At 45.2% G+C, this 16,870-nt stretch overlaps 1 protein-coding gene across 2 annotated transcripts in view; it reads left to right on the top strand.

Moving 5' to 3' along the window:
• The first annotated feature begins 4,951 nt into the window (after positions 1-4,951).
• LOC115151972 (steroid hormone receptor ERR2-like) overlaps positions 4,952-16,870 on the top strand; it is a 58,583-nt gene continuing 46,664 nt past the window's right edge. The window contains exons 1-3 of one of the 2 annotated variants that reach the window (XM_029696402.1): positions 4,952-5,101; positions 7,296-7,723; positions 7,943-7,975. In XM_029696402.1, the coding sequence (XP_029552262.1) occupies positions 7,309-7,723; positions 7,943-7,975 (448 nt within the window). In that variant the 5' untranslated portion in view covers positions 4,952-5,101; positions 7,296-7,308. The remainder of the gene's footprint in view (positions 5,102-7,295; positions 7,724-7,942; positions 7,976-16,870) is intronic. The other variant, XM_029696491.1, reaches the window with a different exon arrangement.

A 16,870-nucleotide genomic window follows, 5' to 3' on the forward strand; every position in this document is an offset into this window, starting at 1 on the left:
TCCAGTAGTTAGCCACACCGCTACATGGTAAAACAGTAGAGTGTAGTTCCAGTAGTTAGCTACATCGCTACATGGTTAAACAGTAGAGTGTAGGTCCAGTAGTTAGCCACACCGCTACATGGTAAAACAGTAGAGTGTAGTTCCAGTAGTTAGCTACATCGCTACATGGTTAAACAGTAGAGTGTAGTTCCAGTAGTTAGCTACATCGCTACATGGTAAAACAGTAGAGTGTAGTTCCAGTAGTTAGCTACATCGCTACATGGTAAAACAGTATTGTGTAGTTCCAGTAGTTAGCTACATCGCTACATGGTTAAACAGTAGTGTGTAGTTCCAGTAGTTAGCTACATGGTTAAACAGTAGAGTGTAGTTCCAGTAGTTAGCTACACCGCTACACGGTAAAACAGTAGTGTGTAGTTCCAGTAGTTAGCTACACCGCTACACGGTAAAACAGTAGTGTGTAGTTCCAGTAGTTAGCCACACCGCTACATGGTAAAACAGTAGTGTGTAGTTCCAGTAGTTAGCCACACCGCTACATGGTAAAACAGTAGAGTGTAGTTCCAGTAGTTAGCTACATCGCTACATGGTAAAACAGTAGAGTGTAGTTCCAGTAGTTAGCCACACCGCTACATGGTAAAACAGTAAAGTGTAGTTCCAGTAGTTAGCTACATCGCTACATGGTAAAACAGTATTGTGTAGTTCCAGTAGTTAGCTACATCGCTACATGGTTAAACAGTAGTGTGTAGTTCCAGTAGTTAGCTACATGGTTAAACAGTAGAGTGTAGTTCCAGTAGTTAGCTACACCGCTACACGGTAAAACAGTAGTGTGTAGTTCCAGTAGTTAGCTACATCGCTACATGGTAAAACAGTATTGTGTAGTTCCAGTAGTTAGCTACATCGCTACATGGTTAAACAGTAGTGTGTAGTTCCAGTAGTTAGCTACATGGTTAAACAGTAGAGTGTAGTTCCAGTAGTTAGCTACACCGCTACACGGTAAAACAGTAGTGTGTAGTTCCAGTAGTTAGCTACACCGCTACACGGTAAAACAGTAGTGTGTAGTTCCAGTAGTTAGCCACACCGCTACATGGTAAAACAGTAGTGTGTAGTTCCAGTAGTTAGCCACACCGCTACATGGTAAAACAGTAGTGTGTAGGTCCAGTAGTTAGCTACACCGCTACATGGTAAAACAGTAGTGTGTAGTTCCAGTAGTTAGCCACACCGCTACATGGTAAAACAGTAGTAAAACAGTATCTCCATCTCAGTCCAGCCAACATAGTCAACACTACCCTCCATATCTCCATCTCAGTCCAGCCAGCATAGTCAACACTACCTTCCATATCTACATCTCAGTCCAGCCAACCTAGTCAACACTACCCTCCATATCTCCATCTCAGTCCAGCCAACATAGTCAACACTACCCTCCATATCTCCATCTCAGTCCAGCCAACCTAGTCAACACTACCCTCCATATCTCCATCTCAGTCCAGCCAGCCTACTGAGCCCATAACTGCTGATGAACACATCACACACACACCACACAATCTACTGTAAACATGTATATGTTAGACGGTAAGGGAAGAGAATGGGAGGGTTCTGTGTATGAAGCTGATAGAGTTTGTCCCAACCCAAAACAGGACAGCCTATAATACAGATATATATTAACTCATTTCAGACATGGCTCCTTGGCTGTCTGTGGTCCTGTACCGTGTGTGAGTATGTGTTTCAGTGTGCTTGTGTGTGTTTCAGTGTGTGTTTCCGGTTGTGTGTGTGTGTTTCAGTGTGTGTGTGTGTGTGTGTGTGTGTGTGTGTGTGTGTGTGTGTGTGTGTGTGTGTGTGTGTGTTCACCTTTGTGACATGCATTGTTCAACCAGCTTAACCCTTAACAATAAGATGTATTTTCTGTGGATGAATACGTAGTGTAGTGGATATGTGGGATGTTAACCCTTCCTCTCTCATTAGCTTACTAAAACAATTTCAACAACTTTCTCATCCCACCAGGGGGGAGTCATTTTGTCAGGTGCTTAAAGGGATGAAGTACATAATGCATAAACACACAGCATAATATACAATACATAGAGGAAAAGCAGTAGTGATTAATGTCTCCATGGTAATTAATGTCTCCATAGTGATTAATGTCTCCATGGTGATTAATGTCTTCATGGTGATTAGTGTCTCCATAGTGTTTAATGTTTCCATAGTGATTCATGTTTCCATAGTGATTAATGTCTCCATGGTGATTAATGTCTTCATGGTGATTAATGTCTCCATAGTGTTTTATGTCTCCTTAGTGATTGTTTCCATAGTGTTTAATGCCTCCATAGTGACGAATGTTTCCATGGTGATTAATGTCTCCATAGTGGTTGTTTCCATAGTGTTAATGTTTCCATGGTGATTAATGTCTCCATAGTGTTTTATGTCTCCATAGTGATTGTTTCCATAGTGATTAACGTCTCCATAGTGTTTAATGCCTCCATAGTGACGAATGTTTCCATAGTGATTAATATTTCCATAGTGTTTAATGTTTCCATAGTGTTTAACGTTTCCATAGTGTTTAACGTTTCCATAGTGAGTAATGTTTCCATAGTGTTTAATGTCTCGATAGTGTTTAATGTTTCCATAGTGTTTAATGTTGCCATAGTGATTAATGTTTCCATAGTGTTTAATGTTTCCATAGTGTTTAATGTTTCCATAGTGTTTAATGTTTCCATAGTGTTTAATGTGTCCATAGTGATTACTGTTGCCATAGTGATTAATGTTTCCATAGTGATTAATGTTTCCATAGTGTTTAATGTTTCCATAGTGATTAATGTTGTCATAGTGATTAATGTTTCCATAGTGTTTAATGTTTCCATAATGTTTAATGTGTCCATAGTGATTAATGTTTCCATAGTGATTAATGTTGTCATAGTGATTCATGTCTCCATAGTGATTAATGTTTCCATAGTGTTTAATGTGTCCATAGTGTTTAATTCCTCCATAATGTTTAATTTCTCCATAGTGTTTAATTCCTCCATAGTGTTTAATTCCTCAGTATTGATTCATGTCTCCATAGTGAAATGTCGATTTAAAGAGACAATCTGCAGTTGCTACATCCATCTTTTGACTTCCAAATTACTGATATACCCATTCATTCTTGAAGAATATAACTAATAGATGCCTAATTGACTCAGCTTAAATCTCCTACCCCTTCAGAACCCAAAATATAACCTAGTTTTACTCCTCTGTTTGTAAACAATGTAAATGTAAACGAACACTGTACGGCCTCAAATGATCCTTAAATCTACCATTGTGATATCGTGGATGGTCAGTCCTTGTATCAACATCTCTGTCCATGAGTGTGAGAGGGGTTACATTTCACCAGCCCCATCCCTCAGCTGCTTTGTTATTGTTCGAACTGCAGATTTCCCCTTTAAAAAGTAATTGTTAGTCTGCCAGTGAAAGAGGGCAAGGGTTTAGCCCGTCATGCACGGGGGGGGGGGGGGGTCATGCCCATTATAACAGGCCTCTTCAGTTTGATCCATGTGTATGATAGAAATATAGAGGACATTGTTTAGTACAAACCCAATTAATTCAAAAATATCTAATTTAGCCGTTAATTTCCAACTACAAATGTAGATGGATGATGCCTCGACCTTCATGTGGCAGAAGCTGTATCATAACATGATGCCTCGACCTTCATGTGGCAGAAGCTGTATCATAACATGATGCCTCGACCTTCATGTGGCAGAAGCTGTATCATAACATGATGCCTCGACCTTCATGTGGCAGAAGCTGTATCATAACATGATGCCTCGACCTTCATGTGGCAGAAGCTGTATCATAACACGATGCCTCCGTTGTGTAATTTACTTAAAGTGATTGTGAGATTTGGAGTCATTTTTAGTCTGTGAATGTTTTGCGCGGCTTGCCCTCAAACAGTGAGGAAAATGCATTTGGTGGTTTATAGAGAGAGAGAGAAAGAGAGGGTGGATTATAGAGAGCGAGAGAGGGTGGATTTACGCTGGGGATATGCAACGTTGCCATGATGATCACGCCATGCATACAAGCACACACACACACACACACACACACACACACACACACACACACACACACACACACACACACACACACACTAATAAACACACACACACACACACACACTCACTCACTCACACACACATACACTCATAAACGCATACACACACTCACTCACACACACTCACTCATAAACGCACACACACACACACACACACACACACACACACACACACACACACACACACACACACACACACACACACACACACACTCATAAACACACACACACTCACTCACTCACACACACACACACTCATAAACACATACACACACTCACTCACACACACTCACTCATAAACGCACACACACACTCACTCACACACACACACACTCATAAACGCATACACTCACACACACACACACACACACACACACACACACACTCATAAACACATACACACATACACTCACACACACACACACACACACACACACACACACACACACACACACACACACACACACACACACACACACACACTCAGTGAGATTTAAGTCTATTTCAGTGGTAGTTAACTGAGTGTCTTGAACATTCTATCCCCCAACAGTACTTCTCTTTTGAAAAACATTTGCCTGCTGATACATGACTTTATATCCAGACGCTTTCACATTTTGTCCATATCCCATTTTAAAGCCAAGGGTACGGCTATGTTCAGTCTGAGGCGCGGTGTCAACATCGCTCTTCACTAGGGGTGGACATAACCCTGTTCCGATGAGGCCGTTTGTCGCCCGATATGGGACTGCCCTGAACCGGACCTCGGAGACGGAGACGGAGACGGAGACGGAGACGGAGCGGAACAGCCTTGTGACCTTTCCCTTCTCTCTGTCTGACGAGTTGTGCTCAGAAGGTCGGTTTTCTACCGGTTGTTTTTTTCTCTTCTTCTACAGTATATGGAGGAAAAGCTGTGAATCGTTTGGAGAGGGGCCAACTGCGGAAATCAGTCAAAAAAAAACAACAACAACAAACAAACAAACAGAATACCAACCTGAGATAAGAACACTGTTTTGCATGGAGGAGTGAGAGGTAAACAAAATGATGAAACTGAAGCCGAAAGCTATTTCTGTCTATGTAGAATTGGTTAGTTCGTGTGCTGTGCCATTATTTCATTTCAACAGATTTTGAAAGGGACGTTTTGAAATTTCCATTAAATGTAACACAAAAAAAAAAAAAAAAAACATCTCCCCAGTGTTGCCGTGTGCTAAGTGTGGAATGAACTACTTTTTACATATGGCACAATGTACCAATCCTATAGGGAATCTCTCCCTCGATCTGTCTGGGAAGGGAATGATGAATGATATATTAACCATTAGAATGCCTAAACACTTCTCAACTCTCTCCAGCAGATAACACAGTAGGCTATACCTTACAACGGACTACCAGGTGAAAGTAGATTACAGTCCGAATTAAAACTCAAGTCTGTCTTTTTATAAACCACAGCCTGTTTATACATCCAAAATGGCACCCTATGGGTCCTGGTCAAATGTAGTGCACTACATAAGGAATAGGGTGCCAAATGGGATCTGTGTCTGTTGAATCTAGCCCAACAAAATCTCTCTATCTGGAAGTGTATTAATTATCAGGTCTGATTAAAAATGCTTGTGGAATGTCTGGATCAAGAGAAGAAGGTTGGGTTTAGAGGAGGGGTGGAATTAGAGGAGGGTTTATAGGAGGGTTGGATTTAGAGGAGGGTTGGATTTAGAGGAGGGTTTAGAGGAGGGTTGGATTTAGAGGAGGGTTTACAGGAGGGTTGGATTTAAAGGAGGGTTGGATTTAGAGGAGGGTTGGATTTAGAGGAGGGTTGGATTTAAAGGAGGGTTGGATTTAGAGGAGGGTTTAGAGGAGGGTTGGATTTAGAGGAGGGTTTACAGGAGGGTTGGATTTAGAGGAGGGTTTAGAGGAGGGTTGGATTTAGAGGAGGGTTTACAGGAGGGTTGGATTTAGAGGAGGGTTTAGAGGAGGGTTGGATTTAGAGGAGGGTTTACAGGAGGGTTGGATTTAGAGGAGGGTTGGATTTAGAGGAGGGTTTAGAGGAGGGTTGGATTTAAAGGAGGGTTGGATTTAGAGGAGGGTTTAGAGGAGGGTTGGATTTAGAGGAGGGTTTAGAGGAGGGTTGGATTTAGAGGAGGGTTGGATTTAGAGGAGGGTTGGATTTAAAGGAGGGTTGGATTTAGAGGAGGGTTGGTTTAGAGGAAGGTTGTCAAAGCTGTCATCGAGGCAAAGGGTGGCTGCTTTGAAGAATCTCAAATATAGAACATATTTTGATTTGTTTAACACTTATTTAGGATACTACATGATTCCATATGTGTTATTTAATAGTTTTGATGTCTTCACTATTATTCTACAATGTAGAAAATAGTCAAAATAAAGAAAAACCCCTTGAATGAGTAGGTGTGTCCAAACTGTTGACTGGTACTGTGCATTTGCTGTATATTTATATAGATCTATTTCTTAGACTCTGGGTTGATGTAACAGCAATGCAGCTATTTTAAATGTTCTGTTCTGCTGAAGATTGAGGAAGAACTTTTACACACGCACGCACGCACGCACACACACACACACACACACACACACACACACATACATACAACACACATACATACAACACACAACACACACAGACACACACAAACACACACACAGACACACACAACACTTAACACACAACACACACACACACACAGACACACACAACACACAACACACAAACACACACACACACACACACGCTGTCCTCGTTCCCTCATCTCCTTGTAGTAACTCGGCACCATCTTTTAACCAACCAGGACAATTGATTGTGATCAGATCATAATAAGCTGGATTCTGCTGAGAGCAACAAAACCTCTCCATTAACAGCTTGTTCTATTTCCATCGAGTTCACATCCTGGTTCTAAATATGAAGGAAAAGGCTATATTCTCATTCTCTTAACGCACAAAATAAATCCCGGTACTTTAGAACGATTTAGAAGATAGATGACCGTATCTTTATTTTTACCGTTTTGAAATGATTGTGTACCTCTCAATTCTGCCAGTTTTGTGCAAAAGGACTGTCTAAAAGAATGATCAAGATAGTGAGACGTACAATGACATGAAACTGACTCTGACTGTTTGAACTGTCCTTTCTGAGTGTGGACATTTATTGTCTCTTTTCCTCTGACCTCCAGGAGCGTCACCTGACCTCCAGCTGACCTTTGTCCTTATATTTCCTGTGTTCCTATAGGTTGCTGAGCAGGATGCCATCTGACCTCCAGGAGTGTCACCTGACCTCCAGCTGTGGCTCTTACATCAAGACCGAGCCCTCCTCCCCTTCCTCCTCATTGGTTGACACCGTCAGTCACCACAGCCCCTCGGCCAATAGCGACGCCAGCAGCGGCTACGTCAACGTAAACAACCTCAACGGACGCTCGCACGTCCTCGACTCCCAGCCCATGTTCAACCCGGGCATGCTGGGAGGGGGCGGAGCCTGTCTCCGGCGCTATGACGACTGCGGAGTAGGCATGGCAGATGATTCACCAATCAAGTGCGAGTATATGTTGAATGCGATTCCGAAGAGGCTGTGTTTGGTGTGTGGGGATATCGCATCAGGTTACCACTATGGGGTCGCCTCCTGTGAGGCCTGCAAAGCCTTCTTCAAAAGGACCATCCAAGGTAGATTACCACTACCCTTCATCTCTCACTCCCTTCTCACAGTCCCTATCAGTTGAGGCCCAATTGTTTCTATGTACTTTAACAGTTGAATGAATCTATGTGGTCCTATGTGTCTAATTTAAGAGTTGCCAGGGTCATGGGGGGTACAGACCCACTGGACTGTAAGTTGCTTTGGATAAAAGTGTCTGCTAAATGTCACTTTATTTCTATTTTTTTTAGTCAGCAGACGCTCTAATCCAGAGCAACATACAAGTAAGTAAGACGACCTTACATCATTGCAAGTTTTACACCTTTCAACAACAATCAGAATCAGATATTGGATGACATTTGACCTACAACTACAGGCAACCAGGAAGTGACCTGAGAAGAGATGAGGAGATAACAGGGTGGCCTGTGCTACCTTACAGTGATGTCATCAGTAGTGGCAGGGGGAGTCATACCGTGTTACCTTACAGTGATGTCATCAGTAGTGGCAGGGGGAATCATACCGTGTTACCTTACAGTGATGTCATCAGTAGTGGCAGGGGGAGTCATACCGTGTTACCTTACAGTGATGTCATCAGTAGTGGTAGGGGAAAGTCATACCGTGTTACCTTACAGTGATGTCATCAGTAGTGGCAGGGGGAATCATACCGTGTTACCTTACAGTGATGTCATCAGTAGTGGCAGGGGGAGTCATACCGTGTTACCTTACAGTGATGTCATCAGTAGTGGCAGGGGGAGTCATACCGTGTTACCTTACAGTGATGTCATCAGTAGTGGCAGGGGGAATCATACCGTGTTACCTTACAGTGATGTCATCAGTAGTGGCAGGGGGAGTCATACCGTGTTACCTTACAGTGATGTCATCAGTAGTGGCAGGGGGAATCATACCGTGTTGCCTTACAGTGATGTCATCAGTAGTGGTAGGGGAGAGTCATACCGTGTTACCTTACAGTGATGTCATCAGTAGTGGTAGGGGAGAGTCATACCGTGTTACCTTACAGTGATGTCATCAGTAGTGGCAGGGGGAATCATACCGTGTTACCTTACAGTGATGTCATCAGTAGTGGCAAGGGGAGTCATACCGTGTTACCTTACAGTGATGTCATCAGTAGTGGCAGGGGGAGTCATACCGTGTTACCTTACAGTGATGTCATCAGTAGTGGCAGGGGGAGTCATACCGTGTTACCTTACAGTGATGTCATCAGTAGTGGCAGGGGGAGTCATACCGTGTTACCTTACAGTGATGTCATCAGTAGTGGCAGGGGGAGTCATACCGTGTTACCTTACAGTGATGTCATCAGTAGTGGCAGGGGGAGTCATACCGTGTTACCTTACAGTGATGTCATCAGTAGTGGCAGGGGGAGTCATACCGTGTTACCTTACAGTGATGTCATCAGTAGTGGCAGGGAGAGTCATACCGTGTTACCTAACAGTGATGTCATCAGTAGTGGCAAGGGGAGTCATACCGTGTTACCTTACAGTGATGTCATCAGTAGTGGCAGGGGGAGTCATACCGTGTTACCTTACAGTGATGTCATCAGTAGTGGCAGGGGGAATCATACCGTGTTACCTAACAGTGATGTCATCAGTAGTGGCAGGGGGAGTCATACCGTGTTACCTTACAGTGATGTCATCAGTAGTGGTAGGGGAGAGTCATACCGTGTTACCTAACAGTGATGTCATCAGTAGTGGCGGTGGGAGTCATACCGTGTGGTGGTGATTACTAATGCTTACCCAGGGAATTAAGCCACCCACACTTGAAATCTGCTTGGTTGATGTTTATGTTAGCCTTCTGTGTGCGTGTGTATGTTTGTGTATGTTTGTGTGTGTGTGTGTGTGTGTGTGTGACTGTGTGTGTGCTGCCCTGTTGGCATCGTGTCTGCCATGTCTGTAATGCCTCACAGTAATCTGTTCAACTGAGAAAATATCAGGGAATTGACGACTTACGAGTTGATCCGCACTTCGTGACTGTTACTGAGTAGAGGAAGTCTTGCAGCGTTCGTGACTGTTACCGAGTAGGTGAAGTCCTGCAGCGTTCGTGACTGTTACTGAGTAGAGGAAGTCCTGCAGCGTTCGTGACTGTTACCGAGTAGAGGAAGTCCTGCAGCGTTCGTGACTGTTACTGAGTAGAGGAAGTCCTGCAGCGTTCGTGACTGTTACTGAGTAGAGGAAGTCCTGCAGCGTTCGTGACTGTTACCGAGTAGAGGAAGTCCTGCAGCGTTCGTGACTGTTACTGAGTAGAGGAAGTCCTGCAGCGTTCGTGACTGTTACTGAGTAGAGGAAGTCCTGCAGCGTTCGTGACTGTTACCGAGTAGAGGAAGTCCTGCAGCGTTCGTGACTGTTACTGAGTAGAGGAAGTCCTGCAGCGTTCGTGACTGTTACCGAGTAGAGGAAGTCCTGCTGCGTTCGTGACTGTTACTGAGTAGAGGAAGTCCTGCAGCGTTCGTGACTGTTACCGAGTAGGTGAAGTCCTGCAGCGTTCGTGACTGTTACCGAGTAGAGGAAGTCCTGCAGCGTTCGTGACTGTTACCGAGTAGAGGAAGTCCTGCAGCGTTCGTGACTGTTACCGAGTAGAGGAAGTCCTGCAGCGTTCGTGACTGTTACCGAGTAGAGGAAGTCCTGCAGCGTTCGTGACTGTTACCGAGTAGAGGAAGTCCTGCAGCGTTCGTGACTGTTACTGAGTAGAGGAAGTCCTGCAGCGTTCGTGACTGTTACTGAGTAGAGGAAGTCCTGCAGCGTTCGTGACTGTTACCGAGTAGAGGAAGTCCTGCAGCGTTCGTGACTGTTACCGAGTAGAGGAAGTCCTGCAGCGTTCGTGACTGTTACCGAGTAGAGGAAGTCCTGCAGCGTTCGTGACTGTTACCGAGTAGAGGAAGTCCTGCAGCGTTCGTGACTGTTACTGAGTAGAGGAAGTCCTGCAGCGTTCGTGACTGTTACTGAGTAGAGGAAGTCCTGCAGCGTTCGTGACTGTTACTGAGTAGAGGAAGTCCTGCAGCGTTCGTGACTGTTACTGAGTAGAGGAAGTCCTGCAGCGTTCGTGACTGTTACCGAGTAGAGGAAGTCCTGCAGCGTTCGTGACTGTTACCGAGTAGAGGAAGTCCTGCAGCGTTCGTGACTGTTACTGAGTAAAGGAAGTCCTGCAGCGTTCGTGACTTTTACCGAGTAGAGGAAGTCCTGCAGCGTTCGTGACTGTTACCGAGTAGAGGAAGTCCTGCAGCGTTCGTGACTGTTACTGAGTAGAGGAAGTCCTGCAGCGTTCGTGACTGTTACCGAGTAGAGGAAGTCCTAATTTAGGAAAACATATCAGTAGATGATTTGTATGAAAAAAATATGATGTAAAATGTACACCAGTATTTACATACAGTATTTTATACAAACAGTATGTAGTCAGCATCTATCTTGACTTGTTCAGGCTTCACTATAAGTACATGTGTTTACTACGGATTCTTTTAACATTTCCATAGTAGAGACTAGAATAGTTACACAATTAAAGACATTTTGAGTCAGGGACAGAGCCCATACAATTATAGACCTCTTGAGTCATGAGGACAGAACACACACAATTATAGACCTCTTGAGTCAGGGACAGAGCCCATACAATTATAGACCTTTTGAGTCAGGGACAGAGCCCATACAATTATAGACCTCTTGAGTCAGGGACAGAGACCATACAATTATAGACCTCTTGAGTCAGGGACAGAGCCCATACAATTATAGACTTCTTGAGTCATGGGGACAGAGCCCATACAATTATAGACCTCTTGAGTCAGGGACAGAGACCATACAATTATAGACCTATTGAGTCAGGGACAGAGCCCATACAATTATAGACCTATTGAGTCAGGGACAGAGACCATACAATTATACTTTTCTTGAGTCATGGGGACAGAGACCACACAATTATAGACCCTTTGATTTGTGTACAGAGCCCACACCAGTCCTCCTCTCCTCTCTCTCCTCTCTGTTTGAGTTGTCCTCCTCTCCTCTCTCTCTCTTCTCTCTGTTTGAGTTGTCCTCTCCTTTCTCTCTCCTCTCTGTTTGAGTTGTCCTCCTCTCCTCTCTCTCTCTCTCTCCTCTCTGTTTGAGTTGTTCATCGTCAGGCCCCCATTTTCCTTTCTTCTTCTCCTTCTCTTCTCCTTCCTGGAGGACAGATCTTAATGGAACTAATCTGTCCGTCATTGGTCACTCCGACACCACAGTCAATAACAATCAGCATTGTTCGGCCACTCTAGATGGAAGGAGAGAGAAAGGGGGAGAGAGAGAGAGAGAGAAGGGGGGAGAGAGAGAGAGGGCGGGAGTGTGATGAGATAAGGAAAGAGAGGGGGAGAGAGAAAGAGCTAGAGAGAGAGAGAGAGAGAGAGAAAAAGGGACACTAGTTAAAATGAGAGGCCCTTCCTCCTAATGGAATGGTAATAAGGAGAGGGATCCTGACCCTGAGATGGAGGAGGACAAGGAGAGGGGTCCTGAGATGGAGTACAAGGAAAGGTCCAGCTAGTGGGGATGAGAGGGTGGATAATAGCATTGCATTATAATATATCAACATATAGAGGAAAATAAGAGAGGTTAAGGAAGGATAGAAGGAAAGAAGAGAGACGGAGAGAGAGGAACATCCTCTGAGGGGGAAAAAAGGTGGACAGGAAAACTGATCAACTAAAGGGGCGTTATAACATTTAAAAACAACCTGATACGGGGAATTTTGATGTGTTGATGTTATTGGATGGACCGCATTCTCTTACTATAGTAGTTTGGTTACAGTTATGACATTATTATGACAGTTATGACATTATTATGACAGTTAAGACATTATTATTACAGTTATGACATTGCATCACATTTCAGTGACTACAAATGAGTTGTAAAATGTATAAACAATACCCTTCATAAATATGAATGACATTCGATCAAAGTCTAAAAGTGTTGATTAGTTGAATCTGGTGTGTTAGAGCTGGGCTGGAACAAAAACATGCAGTCACTCATTTTCCCAGGACTGGAATTGAGAAACACTAAACTAACTCTAAACCACTTTGCTAACCCCAAACGCTACGGCATTAAAGGTTCTGCCAACATCCTGGCATCGCGCCACAGCCCCCCACACACTGTTCATATGACCCCACTGGCACTATGATATGATCCTGATGAATGTTGGCACTTTCTCCTCCACCAACTGGGAGGCACCAACAGACATGCCACACATACTGTACACACACACGCACGCACGCACACACACACACACACACACACACACACCACCTGGATGGCTGTTTTTAGCTGTCATTAACACATCTTTAGTGTTACAGAATGTCATTTTAAAAACATTTAATCAAAGGACTATCCTGGACTTTTTGTTTTGTCATTGACTGTTTCTGGCTGAGTTTAGAGGTCATGCCAGACTTTTCCACTGAGTGCATATTCATCATTCAACTGGAACGCTCAATGCAACAACAACAACAAAACACAACAAGCCTCATCCTTTTGTTACCAGGGATACGTCTGGTGTCCTGGATGTTTAGGGAGGGCGCATGATTATAATGCAGTGGAATTATTCTCCAATGTGAGCCAAGAAACTGCAGAGAGAGATGGACTTTGAATAATTTATCTAGCGGTTTCACAACATGATACGATACAGACAGGACCTTTAGATTGGTAACAATAACAACAGAACAGGGTCTGGGTCAGATCTGGTCTGGGCCAGATCAGGGTCTGGGTCAGATCTGGTCTGGGTCAGATCAGGGTCTGGGTCTGATCAGGGTCTGGGTCTGGGTCAGATCAGGGTCTGGGTCTGATCAGGGTCTGGGTCTGGGTCTAATCTGGTCTGGGTCAGATCTGGTCTGGGTCAGATCAGGGTCTGGGTCTGGGTCTAATCTGGTCTGGGTCAGATCTGGTCTGGGTCAGATCAGGGTCTGGGTCTGGGTCTAATCTGGTCTGGGCCAGATCTGGTCTGGGTCAGATCAGGGTCTGGGTCTGGGTCTAATCTGGTCTGGGTCAGATCTGGTCTGGGTCAGATCAGGGTCTGGGTCTGGGTCTAATCTGGTCTGGGCCAGATCTGGTCTGGGTCAGATCAGGGTCTGGGTCTGGGTCTAATCTGGTCTGGGTCAGATCTGGTCTGGGTCAGATCAGGGTCTGGGTCTGGGTCTAATCTGGTCTGGGCCAGATCTGGTCTGGGTCAGATCAGGGTCTGGGTCTGGGTCTAATCTGGTCTGGGTCAGATCAGGGTCTGGGTCTGGGTCTAATCTGGTCTGGGTCAGATCTGGTCTGTATCTGGGTCTGGTCTGGGTTTGGGTCTGGGTCTGATCTGGGTCTGGTCTGGGTCTGATCTGGGTCTGGGTTTGATCTGGGTCTGATCTGGGTCTGATCTGGGTCTGGGTCGGGTTTGGGTCTGGGTCAGGTCTGGTCTGTGTCTGTGTCTGGTCTGGGTTCGGGCAGTGGGAAAAAAATTATTGAAAGTGCCTACCTGGTAGTGGGTCCATCTCCATTTTCAAGCCACTGTGCTGTGGAGGGAGTAAAGCTTTCAGTTTTAGTATGCCTGGAGTGCCAGGTGGGAGGGGTTTGTTTTAGTATACCTGGAGTGCCAGGTGAGAGGGGTTTGTTTTAGTATGCCTGGAGTGCCAGGTGAGAGGGGTTTGTTTTAGTATACCTGGAGTGCCAGGTGAGAGGGGTTTGTTTTAGTATACCTGGAGTGCCAGGTGAGAGGGGTTTGTTTTAGTATGCCTGGAGTGCCAGGTGAGAGGGGTTTGTTTTAGTATGCCTGGAGTGCCAGGTGAGAGGGGTTTGTTTTAGTATACCTGGAGTGCCAGGTGAGAGGGGTTTGTTTTAGTATGCCTGGAGTGCCAGGTGAGAGGGGTTTGTTTTAGTATGCCTGGAGTGCCAGGTGAGAGGGGTTTGTTTTAGTATGCCTGGAGTGCCAGGTGAGAGGGGTTTGTTTTAGTATACCTGGAGTGCCACGTGAGAGGGGTTTGTTTTAGTATGCCTGGAGTAACAGGTGAGAGGGGTTTGTTTTAGTATACCTGGAGTGCCAGGTGAGAGGGGTTTGTTTTAGTATACCTGGAGTGCCAGGTGAGAGGGGTTTGTTTTAGTATACCTGGAGTGCCAGGTCAGAGGGGTTTGTTTTAGTATACCTGGAGTGCCAGGTGAGAGGGGTTTGCACTAATGGAACTGTTCTATATGGATTGCAACAGAAAACAGAATGAAACACAGCTACAGTATATGAAATTATCTCAAATAGTACTTGAACCCGGGTATGGGAGGGGTAGAAGAAGACGTAGTGGAAAGTCTGCTCCTCTGCATTAATGAAGCTCATTTATCTGAAAATCGAAGTGGAGGAAGGACAAAAGGATGGAAGAGGGCAGGATGGACGGGGGATGGAGGGGGGATGGAGGGGGGATGGGGTGGGGGGGTAGAGGGGGGATGGAGGGATGGAAGGGGATGGGGGTGGGGGGTGGAGGGGGGGTGGGGGGTGGAGGGGGATGGAGGGGGGACGGAGGGATGGAGGGGGGTTGAGGGATGGAGGGGGGAAGGAGGGATGGAGGGGGGTGGAGGGATGGAGGGGGGTTGAGGGATGGAGGGGGGAAGGAGGGATGGAGGGGGGTGGAGGGATGGAGGAATGATGGAGGGTTGAAGGGGGGATGGAGGGTTGGAGGAGCTTTTACGTGTCCCATCAAAATGCCACTACCCTCTTCTCTCCTTCAGGAGTTTGTCATTTTAGGTCACCTTGGTACATGGGTGTGCGTGTGTTTGTGTGCGTGTGCGTGTTTGAATGTGTTTATGTGTGTCAGTACCTTGCTGGTCAGAAAATGTTAAGGAGATGTGGTCGAGGAGGAGAGACAGGAAGGTTCTAGTCAATAATGTAGAGAAAGGGGTTGAGGATGGAATTATGAGAGACTGATGCAGCAGGATATGAGAGACTGATGCAGCAGGATATGAGTGACTAATGCAGCAGGATATGAGAGACTGATGCAGCAGGATATGAGAGACTGATGCAGCAGGATATGAGTGACTGATGCAGCAGGATATGAGAGACTGATGCAGCAGGATATGAGTGACTAATGCAGCAGGATATGAGAGACTAATGCAGCAGGATATGAGAGACTAATGCAGCAGGATATGAGAGACTAATGCAGCAGGATATGAGAGACTAATGCAGCAGGATATGAGAGACTAATGCAGCAGGATATGAGAGACTAATGCAGCAGGATATGAGAGACTAATGCAGCAGGATATGAGAGACTAATGCAGCAGGATATGAGTGACTAATGCAGCAGGATATGAGAGACTGATGCAGCAGGATATGAGAGACTGATGCAGCAGGATGTGAGAGACTGATGCAGCAGGATATGAGAGACTGTTGCAGCAGGATATGAGGGGATTAAATAAATAGTTTAGAATGCAGCAGGATATGAGAGACTTATGCAGCAGGATATGAGAGACTAATGCAGCAGGATATGAGAGACTAATGCAGCAGGATATGAGTGACTAATGCAGCAGGATATGAGAGACTAATGCAACAGGATATGAGAGACTGATGCAGCAGGATATGAGTGACTAATGCAGCAGGATATGAGAGACTAATGCAGCAGGATATGAGTGACTAATGCAGCAGGATATGAGAGACTAATGCAGCAGGATATGAGAGACTAATGCAGTAGGATATGAGAGACTAATGCAGCAGGATATGAGAGACTAATGCAGCAGGATATGAGAGACTAATGCAGCAGGATATGAGAGACTGATGCAGCAGGATATGAGAGACTGATGCAGCAGGATATGAGAGACTGATGCAGCAGGATATGAGAGACTGATGCAGCAGGATATGAGAGACTGATGCAGCAGGATATGAGAGACTGATGCAGCAGGATATGAGAGACTGATGCAGCAGGATATTAGAGACTGATGCAGCAGGATATGAGAGACTGATGCAGCAGGATGTGAGAGACTGATGCAGCAGGATATGAGAGACTGTTGCAGCAGGATATGAGGGGATTAAATAAATAGTTTAGAATGCAGCAGGATATGAGAGACTTATGCAGCAGGATATGAGAGACTGATGCAGCAGGATTTGAGAGACTGATGCAGCAGGATATGAGAGACTGATGCAGCAGGATTTGAGAGACTGATGCAGCAGGATATGAGAGACTAATGCAGCAGGATATGAGAGACTAATGCAGC

This window comes from Salmo trutta, chromosome 1, assembly GCF_901001165.1.
Source record: "Salmo trutta chromosome 1, fSalTru1.1, whole genome shotgun sequence".
Lineage (NCBI taxonomy): Eukaryota > Metazoa > Chordata > Actinopteri > Salmoniformes > Salmonidae > Salmo > Salmo trutta.